The sequence below is a fragment of the Malaclemys terrapin genome, chromosome 2 (genome assembly GCF_027887155.1).
Source record: "Malaclemys terrapin pileata isolate rMalTer1 chromosome 2, rMalTer1.hap1, whole genome shotgun sequence".
Taxonomy (NCBI): domain Eukaryota; kingdom Metazoa; phylum Chordata; order Testudines; family Emydidae; genus Malaclemys; species Malaclemys terrapin.
Window position 1 is genome coordinate 1,920,105 of NC_071506.1, and position 17,049 is coordinate 1,937,153.

At 60.0% G+C, this 17,049-nt stretch overlaps 2 protein-coding genes across 3 annotated transcripts in view; one reads left to right on the forward strand and one right to left on the reverse strand.

Annotated features, from left to right (window-relative positions):
- Positions 1–737: 737 nt before the first annotated feature.
- Positions 738–8,067, reverse strand: LOC128831761 (testis-specific serine/threonine-protein kinase 5-like). Its single transcript, XM_054018499.1, has 7 exons — positions 7,864–8,067; positions 6,338–6,445; positions 5,450–5,652; positions 4,481–4,536; positions 2,140–2,272; positions 1,556–1,671; positions 738–1,054 (listed from the first exon to the last, which is right to left on the reverse strand). Exons 1-7 carry the CDS (start codon positions 8,065–8,067, stop codon positions 792–794), a joined length of 1,083 nt encoding a protein of 360 aa, XP_053874474.1. The 3' UTR covers positions 738–791.
- Positions 8,068–13,802: 5,735 nt separating this feature from the next.
- MROH1 (maestro heat like repeat family member 1) overlaps positions 13,803–17,049 on the forward strand; it is a 111,503-nt gene continuing 108,256 nt past the window's right edge. For both annotated transcript variants that reach the window (XM_054018485.1, XM_054018486.1), the window contains exon 1: positions 13,803–13,865. The gene's annotated coding sequence lies outside the window, so the exon portion shown is untranslated. The remainder of the gene's footprint in view (positions 13,866–17,049) is intronic.

A 17,049-nucleotide genomic window follows, 5' to 3' on the forward strand; every position in this document is an offset into this window, starting at 1 on the left:
CGCGGGGGGCGCTCAGCCTGGCACGGCGAGGGCAGCTGAAGGAGGCAGCCGGCAGAGATCAGCTCGGGGGCCTTGGCGTCCATCTCCGCTCGGATGGGGAAGGCGTCCTGCGCAGAGGAGGCACGAGGGCCTGCGGGAGCTTTGGTTCCCTTGGCGGCTCCCTCGGGAGGCTTGGCCGAGCTCTCCAGGTCTGGCAGCAAAGAGACGGCGCCTCCACTCTCGCCTGCAAAGGAAGCGGCAGGGATAGAGGGGCCGGTGTCACATTCCCCTGGCCGCGGGGCGAGGTCCTGCGGGGTGCCCAGGGGAGGGGTGGGGGTCGGTGTCACATTCCCCCGGCTGTGGGGCGAGCTCCTGTGGGGTGCCCAGGGGAGGGGTGGGGGTCGGGGTCGCGTTCCCCCGGCTGCGGGGCGAGCTCCTGCGGGGTGCCCAGGGGAGGGGTGGGGGTCGGTGTCACGTTCCCCTGGCTGCGGGGCGAGCTCCTGTGAGGTGCCCAGGGGAGGGGTGGGGGTCGGTGTCGCGTTTCCCCGGCTGGCCGTGGGGCTATGACCTGTGGGGTGCCCGGGCAGGGGGCGGGGGGAACTTCTGGTGCTGCTAGCTGAGGAGCTGTTCAGGGGGTGTCTCTTTTCTTTGGGGCGGGGACACCGCTGGGCAGCAGTGCTCAGTTCAGATGGGGGGGCTGCTGGCTCCTGGAGGGGGGAGCTGAGCCCCCAAGGGGTGCTACTGCTGGTCTGGGGCTCCTTGGCTCGTCACGGAGCCAGGCCTGGCACTGGCAAGGCCGCTCCCGGCTGTGTTCAGCCCAGCGCTCCCCATCCCGTGCCCCCCAGCTGTGGGGCTGCCCACTGAAGGCAGACCCGGGGGCAGGGCACCCACCTACCTTGGGCGGACGGCTTCTCCAGGGCTGGGCTGCGCTCTGGGGGCCTGCCCGGGGCGTTCAGTGCCTGCTGGAAGATGGCCGAGGTGGCGGGCAGCATCCAGCGGTGCGTGGCCACTTGCTGCAAGCCCAGCCGGGCCCCAGGCTTCAGCTGCAGCAGGCCTTGGATCAGGCTCTGGCATTCTGGCACAAAGAGAGGGGCTGGAGCCTGGCGGCCGGGCCTGCCCACGCATTGGCAGGCTGGCTTCCCCGCCACCCTCCCAGCCGGGCTCCCAGAGTGGGGCAGGGGCACCGGTGCCATGTGCAGCGCGCTGGGCTCCATGGGCCCTCCCCCGGCCCCCAGCCACCCCCGCGGGCGCTGCCTGGCTTTTCCCTCCCTGCTCTCCAGGCCGGTGTTTGGTGTGAGGAGGGGCTGGAGTCGGCCTGGGGCAGGGCTTGGGGGCAGCCCTCGCTCCTCAGCGCAAAGCAGGAGCCGTGGGGCAAAGGGGGAGCCGGCTCGTTCCCTGCCCCAGCTCCAGCTGATTCTCCATAAAGCCTGACACTTCGCTTCCGCACTGCGCTCGTGCCCTTCCCCTCCTGCCTCAGGGCAGCCCCGACCCTGCCTGGTTGCTCGGGGACCTTGCTCAGGGGCCGCAGGGCTCGTGCCGCGGCTCTCCATGGGCAGGTGCAGGGCGTGGGCGTTACCTGGGGAGAGGGGCTGCCGGAAGGAGAGGCCCTGTTTTATCATGTGGATCATCTTGTGAGGCTGGCGCTCTTTGAAGGGCAGCTTCCCGGTCACCATGGCGTACAGGATCACCCCGCTGCGGGAGGAGGCTGGGGGTTAGAGGGGCTGGCACCAGGCCCAGCCTCCCCAGGGACAGGGCATGGGCTGCATGGCCCACGGCAGCTCCCAGCACCCGGTACTCATGGGCAGCCTGCCCCATAGCGTACGGGTGAGCGTGGCGTGGGCCCCGTCTCGGCCCATCCACAGAGGACAGCAGCTGGCACAGCCCTGGCTACAGAGCGCTACAGCAGCCCCTGCTGTTCGTTCTGGAGCACCCCGGTCAGGGGCGTTGGCCATCGGGGGGCCCTTGTGCTCTCACCCCCCTGCGGGCAGCCTGCTTGACCCCCACTACACAGTGCTAATGGGCCCCACGATGCAGCCGGCTCCACCCAGCCCCTCCCTCCTGGTACTCGCAGTGCCCAGGAAGTGACAGGCTCCTCTCCCCACTCCAGGGAGCTCCTGCTTCCCACAGGCCCTGTCCCTCCCCGAGGGAACTGGCGCTCACAGGCTCCACAGGTCAGCCAGCTCGCCGTTGTACTTCTTGCTCATGAGGATTTCGGGGGCGGTGTAGGCCACAGAGCCGCAGAACGTGCTCATCAGGGAATTCCTCAAGGAGTAGCGGTTGGCAAACCCAAAATCTGTAATGCAACGACCCCCGGTGAGATGCCTGCTCCGTGCTCCATGGCCTGGCCCCCGTAGCAATGGGAGCCGAGGGGGACGTGGCCTTTCTCTCTCCCCACCCACCCACAACCGACCAGGTCAGCAGTCTGGCCCCCCAGTGCAGGGCTCTCACACAGCTCTGCCCATGCCACGCCACGCCACGCCTCCAGCCTGAGCTGTCCCGGCTTGGTGCTCTGGGGGACTGTGACAGGCGGTGTAGGGATCAGGCCCCCAAACTCCGATTCAGCAGTGATCTAATGGCTGATTTGAATCCCGTTGAAGGACAACAGGCCCCCCCCCCCATCCTTTCTTGGGCCCAGACCCTCAAAGGTATTTAGGCACCTAACTTGCATGGATTGCAGAGGCACCCGGTAAAGGTGCACCCAGAGGAGCAGGTGCCTCGAGGGATTGGTCCTGGGCGCCGGAGCCTTTCACCTCTTAGGTGACTGGATGGAACCCAGCCCAGATGGCAGTGAGGAAAAGGCCCTGCTGTCTGATGGCTACTCAATGGCCCAGGTGGAACGAGTTCGGTCCCGTTCCCAGTGGCACATCACAAAACCATCACTGCCGCTGGTGCCAGCCTGCACCCTCAGCGGTGGTCTCGGAGGGGAGCCTGGGAGCTGACTGGGCCTGGAGCCTGGACTCCCCTTGAGGGAGACCATGACTTTACAGTCCAATGGAAACTGGCAGCTGAGAGGGGGAGGCACATGAGTGTAGGAAACAGACCCTTCCCCAGAGGTGGACCAAGACTCTGGACCTCCCTGCCAAAGAAACACAAGACCCGGAGCCATGCCGCCCCTAGAGCAAAATGCAAAATTCACTGATGTGACAGCTTCTCTGCACTAAGTGCTGCCCCGGGACTGACGCGGGTAGACCCAGTTCCAAGACAAGCTGGGCAGTGTACCCCCATAGCTCAGTGGGGTTACTTGCATGAGTGTTGGCTGGGTGGGGGCTGAGGGGCCATGTGACCATTACATGAGCATTAAAGGGATGCTGTCAATGGTCACTGAACAACTTGTGTTTCACCCCCCCACCCCCAAATGCCAGGTCGCACACCTAGGAACAAAGAATGTGGGTCATACTTGTGGGACGGGGCTGTGTCCTGGAAGCAGGGACAGTGAATAGGACTCAGGGATCACAGTTGGGAACCAACTGAACGTGAGCTCCCAGGGCAGCGCTGTATCAGAGAGGGAACGTGGTCCTCGGATGGCTAAGCAGGAGAAGGACGGGAGCAAGGAGGGGTGTTACCTCTGTGCATAGCACGAGTGAGCCCGTCCCTGGACACTCACTTGAACAAAGACTGACAAACTGGGAAGGGTTTGGAGAAGAGCTACAAGGATGAGTCGAGGGCTGGAAAACCGGCCTGAGTGAGAGAGTGAAGGAGCTACTGAGTACATCCCCGAGAAGGTTAGGGGGTGACTTGAGCACAGCCCTGGGTTCCTACGAGAGGAAGAGATTCCTAGAGCAGACCTCTCTTTAATCTCGCAGGCAGAGGTAGGACACGGTTCAATGGCTAGAAGATGAAGCGAGACATTCAGACTAGAAATGAGGAGCGCCGTGATGGTATTAACCATTGGATCATGGTGGGGAGCATTACTTGGGGTCTGGATTAAGACTCGAAAGATTGCTGTAGCTCCCACAGAAGCTATGGGCTGGATGCAGGGATCACCAGGGGAGGGTCGCAAGGCTAGATGATCTCTAGGGGCCCTTTTGCTTGTGAAACCTGAAATCTAATCAGTTAAGACCCTGAGTTCAAAGCAGACTGAGGTTCCCCGCAGTCCCCTGCTGATTTCTGTGACTTTGCAACAAGGTCCGAGTTCTTCTGTGTTTGTGTCTCCCTGTTGTGGTGGGAGAGAGGCTCACTCCACACACACAGTGACGCTGGCTCTGCCCTGGGCGCTGGCAAATGCACAAAGGAGACACACTGAAATGAGGGAGCAAGAGTGCGGGGCTGTCCCTGGGGAAACCTCGGCAGGTAGGCGGTGAATGGAAGCTGGCTTCCCATTTGGAGCTGGGCTCCGCCCGGTGTCACAAGCAAAGTAACCTAAATGCAATGGCTCGTCTTCCTTCTGCGCCGAGCGCCCAGGCTGAGCGCCCCAGCACGGAGCACGGAGCAGCTCAGGGACGCCTAGCCAGGGCTGGCTGAAGGGAAACAATTCCTGCCCCTCGAAATGGGCAGCGCTCACCTGTCAGCTTAATGAAGCCTCGCTCATCCAGCAGGATATTCTCACATTTCAGGTCTCTGCGGGGAACACAAAGCAGGAGCACCGATGTCACTGGGCGGTGAGATCCCCTGGCCCCGCCCTAGTGAGCATGCGATGGGCCCCCTGCATGGCTCTGCCAGTGATGTATATCCCCGCCAATACCTGCTGGGGTCAGGTACCCAGCCATGCTAAGCGCGCACAGCTGAGGTGGGCAGGAAAGTGGCTCTATCAGTCCTGATCCTGGGGCCATTGGGGGATTCAATGGCCCTCACGAGAACTTAGAGTAGCCTACGGGCTGAACTAAGTTACTCTGGCTGGAGTGGTCCCAGAGCGGCTGTTTCACCGTTTGAAGCCCTGTGTGCTCCAGGCCTGCCCCCTCTTGCACCTGGTCTGGCCCCCCATTCCCAATGTGCCCCCATGCTGGGAGGGGGCATATGGTGTGAAACTGACTAGGGCACCTTCAAATCTGTTGAGGTTCCCCTGGGAGGGGGCAGGCAGGGACCCGGTGGGGCCGTGAGCTGGCCAGGGGCCCTGCACAGCAGCATTTACAGACTCTGGGTTTTTTAGTGATGTTCGTGCTGGAGTGGCAATGGGAGCCCCAGCCCTTGGGACAGTAACGCTGAGCAGGACAAGGCAGGGGGCTAAGGAGCTAGCCCGCCCTAGACCCTGGGGCACCAGCTGGATGAAGCCCTGCAGCCCCCCCCTGCCACACACACCCTACAGCACACCAGCCATATGGGACAGGGCGTGAATTCTATGGGGAGGTCCCATGCTCCAGAGGCCGGAGCAAGGGGATGAGCGCTGGGACTCCTGGGTTCTCCAGATGCGGGCGGATGGTGGTGAACTCCAGGCATCTCCCAGTCAAGCTGCCGCCGCAGCCTTTAGCAGGGCCCCTGGGGGCTTGGGCTCTCCATGTCGGAGTGATGGCACGGGCTCCAGCAGCCCTCCCACCTGTGCACGATGCCCACATTGTGGCAGTGTGCCACGGCACTGACGATCTGCCGGAAGAGCCTTCGCGCCTCCTCCTCCTCCAGCCCGGGGCACTCCCTGCGGTCGGAGGTGGCGTTGATGTGCTCCAGCAGATCGCCGCGGGAGGCCAGCTCCAGCACGAGGTAGGTGCGCCTGCTGTTCCTGTACATCTCGTAGAGCTGGATCTGCTGAGGCGACAGGGCCATGAGAGACGTGCCCGTTCCTGGACAGAGAGCCCCTGCAGCGGCGTGGGGCAGCTCCCGCACCAATGTCCCCAGGGCAACATGACGGGATTCCCTGGAGGCCAGACAATCCCAGTCCCGTCAGAGGGGTTGCTGTCAGCCCAGGAGGCTGGGTTGGGGAATAGCACCCGGGGCTCCAGCAGGGCGTAGAGTCCTGGCTCCTAGACAGCCAGGCAGGCTTGGGTAGCGACAGCCCAGGCCTGGGAACCAGACCCAGGTCTCCTGCGAGGAGCTGCGAGGAGTGAGGCCCCAGGCTACCCATGGAGGATGCATTGCCTGGGCTTGTGCTTTAAGGGAGGCCCCAAAACCTGAGTGGAGCTGGGAGAAGAAGAGACGCAGTGGCTGAGCCCCTAGGCTGAGATTTCGAAGCCTGACTAGGGGGTTAGGAGACACAGCTCCACAATTCATTCCACTAGGAGCTGTGTGTCTAAACCCCCTAGCCTGGGCTGGCCTTTGCCCGCTTGAGACTGAGAATCGCTGCAATGGCTGCCGGCTGCCCCCCCAAAGGAAGGCCGATTAGCATCCCTGGCTAATGTGTGGCCTTCGCCCGGTGCAGTTTGGGTGCCCTATTGACACCGCTCTGGCTCAGGTAGCAGGGATGGGGAAGGGGGGAGCAGCTGGGACTCACCACATTGATGTGCTTGTAGGTTGCATTAAGGGAGTAGATTTCTCTCGGGAGGAACTTTCTGGAATATTCCAAGGGGGCCTTGTCTGTGGATATGATCTTTATGGCCACCTGCGAGAGGAGAGGAGAGGAGAGGAGAGGGCGGCTGCTGAGTTGCCCGCAGGAGAATGGGAACCTGACCCTGAGCCCTCCTGGCCCTTGGAGAGAGAGCGACTCCATCTGGCCAGTCCCGCGGGCCGTGCGGGCACCTAAAGGAGACACTGACGTGCCCAGCAGAGGGGCAGGCTGGAGGGAGGCCAGGTGGGGAAAGGACTGGTGGGGGTGACCAGATGTACAGCACCATGTGGAGTGAAATATCTTCTCTCTGAGCCAGCAGCGGCAGGCGAGTCTGGGAAACCCAAGTGAAGTGGGGGCAAGGGGCTGTCTGGGTGTCTCTTCGGCACATCACTTGGGAATGAGTGTCTGGGCGTCCTCTGCCCAGCTGAGCTCTTCACCGGCTCAGCACCCCCCAGACACCGGACACCCTCAGTAACCGCCACGGCCCATCAGTCACCCGCCTGCTTTACCCAATCCGTGAAGAGACAGGGCGAGAACCAACCAGCCCAGAAAGGCGGGGGTTAAGTCTAAAGAATGAAACCAGAAATGGGGCCAGGTTATAGAGGATCCCCGAAAGCAGCCAGAAGTGGCTGTTCTTTACTGTTCTGGGTCTGACCCAGCAGCCCCAGTCACGGGCCGGGACCCCAGTGCGCTAGGCGCTGGCTGGGGGCAAACAGCAGAAAAGGCTTGGGAGATAAAGACAAATCGTTAGCAGCCTAGAAAATCCTCAGGTGACTCTCAGCAAATGAATGGGAGAATTCAGAACACAACCACAGGTGGAGACGTGGCTGGGGGACAACAGCGAACCCCACCACGAGTACAGTCCCACTGACAACATTCTGCACAGGAAGAGAACAACCCAGCCGGGGTCAAATCCTGACCAGGGAGCATGAGGGTCAGCCCCACCAGCACGGCCGGCGCAGCGAGCGACAGGGCTTGGAACAGGAAGTGGGACTTGGCCCAGCTCAGAGAGCTAATATTTGGGGATGGAATTTGCCCAGGGCATCCAGGAGACTCAGTCTCCCAGCTGCCGCTCCAGGCACCAGACTCCCTTCAACTTCTTTGAGCCTAAGAAACGGACGGAACAACCTAGACACATGCCAGCCATCACCCGGCCGGCTTGGTGTGTAAGTTACATCCCTGGTTTCCCAGGGGCTCACCCCCTGCACGGCTCTGCCAATATCCCACCCTCCAGGAGCACAGCACCCCTTGCTATCCAGGACTGGGCTTCTCCCGAGCAACCAGACTGGCTGGTCACATCCCATGGATCCGTGCCCCCAAACTCGCTGCGCCTCTGAGCTGAGAGCAGGACTGGGGCGGTGCCTTATCCTGCAGAGCCCCCAGGGGTATTGTACGTTCAGTGACGGAGCTCCTTTTCCCGCTGGTTCCCTGGCGTTTCCCAGCCTTGTGCCCCCAGGCCCTGCAGTCCTCACCATGGCGTGCCGCTTGCTCCGAAGGTCTGAGGCCAGCTTGTAGTTCTGTTTTAGCTTCTCTTGGGTGGCGTAGCCCAGGTAGACTTTGGAGAAGGCCCCAGAGCCAATCTTCCTGGAGGAGAGGAGGTAGCCATTCTCCTTGCTCTCACGCACCTGTTCCAGAAAAGTCTTCCTGTCCGCCTCTCGCTTAGCACAGCTTTTCATGGTGCCCAATGCGCGTTCTTGGCTCCACTCAGGCTCGCGAAAGAAAGGGCAGCAGAGCGATCCTGCTGGGGCGGGCGTGGGGACGGTGACTGCACTGGGGCTGGAGGGAACACCACAGGGACCAGAGTCCAAATATGACTCTTCGCTCCCCAGGAGGGTGAAGAACAAAGGAGAAACGCAAAGCACTGGGGTCTCCTAGTGCATTGCCCTTCCCATCTTTCAGTTTGGCCCCCGAGGGCTCAGTGGCGCAGGGCAAGGTCACGGGATGGAGAAGTGTCCACAGAGATGGGAGAAGGATGAGTGTTCTAGAGGCAGCATTCTAGAACGGACGTGTAACAAGCTGGGTTGGAACGCTGCCCCCCAGCCCCCACGCTGCCCTGGCTCCAGAGCATCGTGTCCCTTCTAGAGCAATCGTCACTCCCCGGGAGAGGGGGGGTCTGGAGAGGGACAGGAATCTGTTTGCCAAGGTCATGCTGTGCTCAGAGGCTGCTGCTCAGGGTTCTCGCTTTCTGCCTCTCCCGCTGTTCCTGCCTGGTCTCCATTTCTGTGTCTTCACACACACATCTGGTCACAATCAGGTGTGATGGACGCTCCCTAAAAGTGTGGGGGCCACTGGCGCCCGAACCTTGGCCCCACCCCCCACGTTGCCCCTTCCCCCCAACCCTCTGCCCCTGTGCCACCCCTTCCCCCTGAGCTCCTGCCCTCGCATTGTCCCTTCCTCCAAGACCTCGCCCCCCCTTACGTCTCTCTGCCCCCCATCGCTCATCCTTATAGCCTGTAAAAAGTGATGGGACCATGGCCCACTGGCCCCCCCGTTCAAGCACCCCGGTCACACTACCCACTGGGCTCCCCTGCCCGCATGGTGCTAGTTTCTGGACAGACTGGAAGAGGCCCTGTGTTAGGTGTGGCCCCTTAACCCCCTCTCCCAGGTATTTGAAATGAAGGGCATATTCACACATCCGTTTGAATGAGGTTTTCACTCAACCCTTAACAAGGTTTTACCCAGCTCATCCAGCCTCCATCGCCCTTGTTACATTTTTCAGATGAGCCCCTTTGTGCTTTCTCCCGTGCTGCCCCGTAAACATCCGCAAAAGTACCTCATCGTCCTACTTCAACCCCCCCGCTCCTCCCCCCGAAAACTCCCCTTTGCCATGGAGCTTACAGGACGCTGGAGGGTGGCTCGGCTGCTGGTGTGCTCAGACACTGCGTGCCAGGCTGACCAGTGTTCCCTCGTGCTCCCCCCGGGTCGCTCTGTACCCAGCTGTTGTCTCTTGTCTTATCCTTCCATTTAAGCTCTTTGGGCAGGGACTGTCCTTTTGTTCTGTATTTGTCCATCCCTGGGTCTCCTAGGTGCTATGGGAATACACATCCTAGTCATTCATAACACTAGCGATCATCTTCTCAGTGGGGTCACCTTGGGGTTTGGGGCCTTGCAGAGGACCTGGATTTTGCCCTTCTCAGAAGAAAGCGTCCATTACCGTCCCAACAGTGGGGACAGACGATAACATCTCCAGTGTGGGGCCGGGAGCCTACCCGTGGGGAGACGGCTGCTCCACCGCTCAGTGAGAGGCCGGCTCCTCTGGGCAGTGAGGGGAAGGCTAGCTAGGTTTCTCCAGCAGGTGGCACAGACGCATTTCTCTCACCTATTTGTAACCAGGCTTCTGTGCATCCCCACAGACTCTCGGTTTTATTGCAGTATTTCCCAGCCCTGTCGCTCCTGCAGTGCTGGACCGCGCAGGACTACAAATGCAGTTGGGTTTTCTCTCTTCTTCCTCCCATCCTCCCGCTCAGGAGCTGCTCAAGACCCAGACAAACTGATGGCAAGAAATGGGAGCTAGTGAAGGAGCATCTTCTTGCAGCTGCGCTGGTGAGTTAGAGCTGTCCCTTACCTCCGTCCTCTGTCCCAATACACAGCGAAGCCAAGCTGCTGTTCTCTACGCTGCAGGGTTGGCCAGGAAGCGGTCAGTGGGAATTGATTTAGTTGGGATAACAAAGTTCACCAAGAGTCAGTGCTGGGGAAACCAGAACACAACGTTACATGGAATCTGCAAGTTACTAGCCAGTAGTAACCCAATCAGGATGGAGAACACTGCTTAATGCACAACGTGTTCCGTTCGGGCGCTTGTCCGTCTGGATGCTCACAGGAGGCGCTGGTGCTGTCTCCCCCCTTCTTTCACAGTCAGGGAGCATGCTCACAGGGGGCGCGTTTTGCAGCTGGCTGCTGTGAAGGGGACAGCGAGTGTCATGAGCATCTCAGTGAGGGGCTGCGTGTGCTCTGGTGGGTAGAATCTGGGTGGACACCACATGTGATGGCCAAGATTTTAAAGTGACTTGGGAGGCCCAAATTGAGACTCCTTAAAAGGGCCTGATTTTCAGAGAGCAAATGCTCAGCGCTGTATAAAACCAGGCCTCGAGTTGGGCACCCAAACCCCGAGGCACAGAAAATCGATCTTGGCCGGTACCTGGGTTAGACTGACCTCCACACCACACCTGACGTGCGACTCGGTGAGACCGGCAGGGGGATAGGCAGTCTGGGCGGCAGTAAGGGAACATACTGGTGCAGAGTGGGAAGTTTGATTTACATTGGCAGGGCAGTGGTAGGGAAGGAGGAGAGATTTGGGGCCAGCAGTCCTAGGGAGAACTTGCTGCTGCTAGATAAAAAAATTATAGTTCTCCTAAATGGGTTTAGCTTCTCCTGGATACTGGAAACGGCTTCCTTCTCCGTCCTAACCCTCTAACATGGGCGGCGTTGCCCACAGGTGGCTTGCGAGACAGGCTTTGGATTGATGTGGAGGCTTTGCACGTCTGGTGCTATCAGCCTCGTCTACTAATGGACACAACAATGAATGACTTTGTGGTGTTGTGCTGGGGCCAGCCCTAGGCCCAGACAACTGCCTGGGGCCCTGTGCTCTGAGGGCGCCCGCAGAGCTGCACTGGCGCTGTGACTCGGGGAGTTTCTCCAGAAACAGGATTGGAGCTGGGAGAAGAGTCCCCCTTCATGCAACTGGACTGGATGGAGGGGAGAATGGCTTCACCGGGCAACTCAGGGCACTGCCTCAAACAGCCAGGCCAACCTGTATCACTGAACCCATAGGGCTCCGGGCTGTGGACTGCTGGGAAAGCCATCCTCCTGGCACCTGTGATACGGGCAGAGGCTTTCAGGTGGAAAGCCAGATGCTGGAGACACAGTCACACCAGTTTATTTATTAATGCGTGGGGTGATGATCTCATAACACCAGGACAACCCTTTGCCCTGCCACAGCCCTTGCCATCCACGGAGTTCAACCTGCCTCACTAACGTTAACCAGGGCAGGCTCCTAGTTCCCTGTGTGGGAGGCCACGGTTCCACAGCTGCAGAGGGCAGGGGACAGAGGGGAAAGTGGCTGGCTCGAGGTCATGTGGTGAATCGGGGCAGAGCTGGGAACTCAGGTCTCCTGACTCCCAGTCCTGTGGCTTAACCACAAGGTCAGCCTCCCTCAGAAGGACGTGTTTTTTTCCTGAACCAGCGACCCAACCTCCCAGGTCCTTCTCTGAGGGCTGCGTGGCTCCCATGGCACAGTGCCCTTCGGAGCAGGCCTTCCTCACCTCCCAGTCACCACCGGGCTTTGTGCTTTAATATTCCCCACTTGACCCTTATTAAAGCTGCTACAGTACACCCCGGTGATGGGCCAGACTCCTGCAGTTGGGACACTGCCGTGTGCTGGGCTGTTACTGTAGAATATGGTGCAGCTGTCAGCGGTTGCTGGCCTGGCCTCAGGGGCAGAGCCCAGCTCTGGGACCCACGAATGCCCGAGCTTTAGTTCTGGCTCTAGGCTCGGGCAAGTCATTTCCCCTCCCTGTGCCTCAGTTTGCTGCTCTGTGTAATGGGGCCGATGACACTTACAGACCTGCCCCTTCGGGGCTAGGCTAGGAGGGTTACTTGTCAGTTTACCGGCTGGCAAAGGGCTCTGTGGTTGTGAAGGACTAGCCAGGAAGAGCTGATTGAATACGTTTTACAGAGGAGATACTTTTCCTTCAGACTCCCATTTATTAGGAATGGCAAATTAAGCCACACCAAACAATATCCACCTTCCCCATTGGGCTCCCTCCACAGCACAGCACAGCACAGCACAGCACTGCCCTCCCTTCCCCCAGGGAGCGCTGCCTCCCCCACAGCCAACGCGCCCCAGCTGGCTCCCCTTAAAAGCAGACTCTGCAGCCAACCCACCTGCTAAACCAGTTCCTGCAGGTGGAGCCTGGGCAAGGAGCAGGGCTGGGTGGAAGCAGCCTGTCCCCTGGAAGGTAAGCATGCAGTCCCTTTGCTGCAGGGTGTTGAGGGCCTGTGGGGCTGCCAGCAGGAAGACTTAAGGGGTGATTAGAGGAGGTGATCCCCAATGTGGGGGCTTGGAGCCCTGGTGGGGATCATCTCTCTGGAGCCTTTCTCCCAGGGTCCTGCCTTGCTCCTCCTGCTAATGCTCACGGATGGCAAATGGCTTTAGCGCTTTCTCGTCCCCTGAGACCCCTACAGGCCTTGGCTACCTCGGCTGGAACCTCCCTGTCACACGTGTATGTGCTCCCCTCCCAGATGTGTATAATGTCCTTCCCCCAAACAAATGGGGAAAATTCCCAAAGGAAAACATGGCCTCTCTCATGCCTGAATTTCCCCGTCCTGCTCTCCAATGCACTCCATGAGAGCACGGCTATCTCCTTTCCCCAGTGCCGCTTTGGAACAGCTCCCAGCAAACACAAGCAGTCTACCCAGGGCCTGCAACGCCGGAGGTGTCTTTGTGGCGAGGCAGGGCCTTGCTGTGTAAGGGCTGAGACCCTTGCCCGTGTGCCATCCAACGTGGGTCTGCCTGGCTTCAGTGATTGATCAGGGACTTGATGTCCTGGGCTGGGCTCCTGTTCTTCTTTCTGGGCTGGGCTCGCTGCCCCTCCTGAGTCGCTGTGGGTAAGAGGGTGGTTGGGGGTCATTCAAGCCAGGCTCTAGCAAGGCTGGATTTGCCGCTGGTAATGCTCTGTGGGAAAGAAAACTCCGGCCATGTTGGCTGGGGATTGCAGCTCTGAGCCCTGTGCTTGTGTGTGGTGGGTGGGGGAAGGAGATGTGGGGGGGGGGGTGTCTCTGGGTGAATGGGGTCCTCGCCTGCTCTGACCGGGCACCACACTCCCTCTGAGCGTGGCTGGGAGGCGCGGTGCCCGGGGGCCGAGGCGCGGTGCCCGTCGAGCAGGCCCATCCTCCACACGTGTTCGGCGGCGTGACAGACGTGCGCTGACCAGGGCGTGACGTGGCTCCACAGAGCTGCACTGCTGGGGCGGCGTCCGCTGTGGGTGGAGCCTGTGGTGTGTGCCCTGTTCCCCACTGGGGCTGGGTGGGGGGGGGACCTTCTTGGGTGTGTGGGTGTCTCCCCCAGAGCATAGTGGGGTGGGTGGGGGGAGTGAGCCCCCAGCATGGGAGGGGGAGGGGGAGCGCTTGTAGGGGGTGGGAGGGGCTGGGCTTCCACACCAGATAGGGAAGGGGGCGGGGCCTGACACTGACACGCCCCGAGAGGGAGGCTCCCCTCCCCCACGAGTGTGACCAGACCCCGCCCTCAGTCAGTCGCGGGGGGGGCGGGGCTGCGCTTAGCTCTGGCGCATGCGCATTACATTGTTTTGGTGCCTCCGCCCAACGGCCGGGCCGAACTGGCGAGATCACGTGAGGGGGCCGCGCGGAGGGGGCGGGGCGAGGAGTCCCCGCCCCTCGCACAGGTGGGGGCGGGGCCAGGCTGTGCTGGAAGCGGCCGGAGCAGGAGCCGCAGTCGCAGCCGAGCTGGAGGGAGCAGGTACCGCGGGTGGGGGCGGGCTCAGCCCGGTGCGATCGCTGCTGTCGTGGGGGCCCGATACCCGTCAGAGCCGGGAGAGAACCCAGGCGTCCGGGCTCCCAGCCCCCTCCTCCCCCCGCTCTCCCTCGTGCCCCCCCCCAGAGCCGGGGAGAGAACCCAGGCGTCCGAGCTTCCAGCCCCGTCCCCCCCCCCCCCGCTCTACCCCCCAGCCCCCCCCCCCCCAGAGCCGGGGAGAGAACCCAGGCGTCCGAGCTTCCAGCCCCGTCCCCCCCTGCTCTACCCCCCAGCCCCCACCCCCCTCCCAGAGCCGGGGTGAGAACCCAGGCGTCCGGGCTCCCAGCCCCCTTCTCCCCCCGCTCTCCCTCGTGCCCCCCCCCCCCAGAGCCGGGGAGAGAACCCAGGCATCCGAGCTTCCAGCCCCGTCCCCCCCCTGCTCTACTCCCCAGCCCCCACCCCCCTCCCAGAGCCGGGGAGAGAACCCAGGCGTCCGGGCTCCCAGCCCCCTCCTCCCCCCGCTCTAGCCACCAGCCCCCGCTCCCCTCCCAGAGCTGAGGAGAGAACCCAGGCGTCCGAGCTCCCAGCCCCGCCCCCCCCGCTCTCCCTCGTGCCCCCCCCAGAGCCGGGGAGAGAACCCAGGCGTCCGGGCTCCCTGCTGCCGTCCCTGGTCCGGCAGCCTGTGACCTGCGGTCTCCTCCTGGCCCTGGGGAGCAGTGCCAGGCTTGCTTGTCACTAAGCATCCCAGCTCTGGGATGGGGCTTTGGGGAATGCCCCAGCACTTCAGCTCCTGGGCTGTGGTCCTAGTTTGGGGTCTGGGGCTTTTGCCTTAGAGACATGGTGATGTGTTGCAGGACTGGGCGAGAGAGAACCCAGATGGGTTCTCACACACGCACCGAACAGGGAGCAAGAGCAAAACTTACCAAGGGGGGCTTCTGTGCTGGATGTTTGGCTTCTGTCTTGCTGGGCTGTCCTCAAAGCAATGCTTCAGCAGTGCAGCAGCACACCCCATGGGCTGGGCTCCTTGATTGCCGTTTGGATGCCTGATTGTTCCTAGCCCAGTGACCCCGGTGTGGGACTGCTGAGTACTTTAGGCAACCTCCACCTTACAGGAGACTGGCAACTGGATCCGCTTTCTAGCTGGGGGATGGCTGACAGGGAATGATCTTCCTCTGCCCTTCAGTAGCCTGTAGTTATTAATGGGGTGGTTAGCCAGTTGCCTCTTTAAAAAATGTAGATTCATGATAGGAAACCGTTTTCATAAGTAGCTTATCCTGAAGTAAATCCTCAGGAAATGACTTCTCCATACCAAGCTGCTGGTGGTGAATACTTGCTGCTGCTCCTGTTAATTGCATTGTAGCTCTCTGTAGGAGTAGCTTCCCTAGCTGACATCTGTCTACTCCCAGCTATGTGGGTTACTCGCACTGTACGCTCTTCAGTGCTGGGGTTGTGTGTATCGGTGCAGTCCTGTATTAATGATTGCCACTCCAGTCAGGTGACCGTAAGGCCTGGTCTCTGACAGTCTGGCTGATAGCTAGGTGGGAAGGCTGGCTTAGCCTTAAAAACAACGAGTCTGGTGACACCTTAAACACTAACAGATTTATCTGGGCATAAGCTTTCGTGGGTAAAACACCCACTTCTTCAGATGCATGGAGTGAAAGTTACAGATGCAGGCGTTATATAATGACCTATGAAGAGAAAGATGTTACCGCACCAGTGGTTTAGCCTTAGTTATTTGTACTGAATCTGTTAATTGTCCTATGGCCAGCTGTGTTGCATGCAACTTTTGAAATGACAAAGTTTGTCAGAGTCCATGCAGCTAGTCTAGTTCTTGTTTGCATGCGCTTCAGGAGGTGTTGGGAGCACTGGTCTGTTTCTCCTCTCACCTGTATCTGTGTCCCCTATGGATCTGCAGTTCTGTATCAAGAGAACTGAAATCCCAGCACCAGAGATGCAGCTTTGTCCACCTGTCTGAGCCTTGCAGCTGCGCCCTCTGGCTTGCAGCTGCGCCCTCTGGCTTGCAGCTGCGCCCTCTGGCTTGCAGCTGCGCCCTCTGGCTTGCAGCTGCGCCCTCTGGCTTGCAGCTGCGCCCTCTGGCTTGCAGCTGCGCCCTCTGGCTTGCAGCTGCGCCCTCTGGCTTGCAGCTGCGCCCTCTGGCTTGCAGGGTGGCCAGACCTAGTCTGGTGCATTGAGTCTCGAAGGCTTTCGCACCATGGCTTCACGCTGGGCTGGACTTTCTCTGTTTGTTCCATTTTTCTCAAGGCTTGATGGCTCTCGCATGAGTACCAGCTTTGTGCTGTATCAGGAGCATCTGGATTAATCCCTGCAGCAGGGACTCTGCAGCATTTTTGTGCTCCTTTTAGATTCATTCCTCTGCCTTCACCAGCATGGGTTGCAGTGGCCAGCTTCCTACCTCCTGAGCAGTGTCTAGGCTGACGCTCCTCAGGAAGCAGGTGAATGAGTGTTGGCTCCAGCGTCGGTCCCCTGCTTAGTGGTGTGCACTGTTACTAGAGGCAGGTGGAGGAGCCACTCTTGTGAATTAGTGGGTTAGTGAACTGAGCAGAGGGCAAGGTGCTCCAGCTCTGCCACAGACTTGCTGTGATACCTTGGCCAGGTCACTGCCCCTCTTGGCCACATCTTAAAACAGGCCTAATAACTGGGGACTGTGAGGACTAATAGGTCATGTGTAAAACAAATGCAAAGGCCCTTGTGTGATTTGATTATTCTGATGATGTGGCACATTAGCGGATGTAAAACACCCCGTGTGGGGGGAAGGTGTTTTGCTTGATGTTTCGAAATGCCAAAATAGATAAGTTGCTCTAGGCAGTAAACTAGTGAATGTTAAACTTCCACTTCCTAAACAACAAGTGAGATTGCAGACACTCTCCTGTGCTGCTGTTTCCTTCATGACCAGATTATCTGCCCTGAGATGAGCATCACTATACAGAGGTGGGGAGAGGAATCAATTCTTTAGCATGCCCTGGGATAGGAGAGAAGCTGTGGGTGCTTTGCTCACTAGAGATACACCTGGTAGGACACGTGTAGTGGTGGTGGTAGAGAAATAGCAAGCCAATGGCTGAGGGAACTTTGGTTATTTAGTCTGCAGAAGAGAAGAGTGAGGGGGGATTTGATAGCAACCTTCAACTACGTGAAGGCGGCGTTCCAAAGAGGATGGAGCTCGGCTGTTCTC

What these genes read in the sequence shown, in the direction of transcription:
- LOC128831761 (XM_054018499.1), bottom strand. Translation starts at nt 8,067, where the DNA reads ATGAAAAGCTGTGCTAAGCGAGAGGCGGACAGGAAGACTTTTCTGGAA. An exon ending in GGAGCAAGCGGCACGCCATG is followed by an intron (nt 6,446 to 7,863) that starts GTGAGGACTGCA and finishes CTCCTCTCGCAG; the next exon opens with GTGGCCATAAAGATCATATC. An exon ending in CCTACAAGCACATCAATGTG is followed by an intron (nt 5,653 to 6,337) that starts GTGAGTCCCAGC and finishes TCGCCTCAGCAG; the next exon opens with ATCCAGCTCTACGAGATGTA.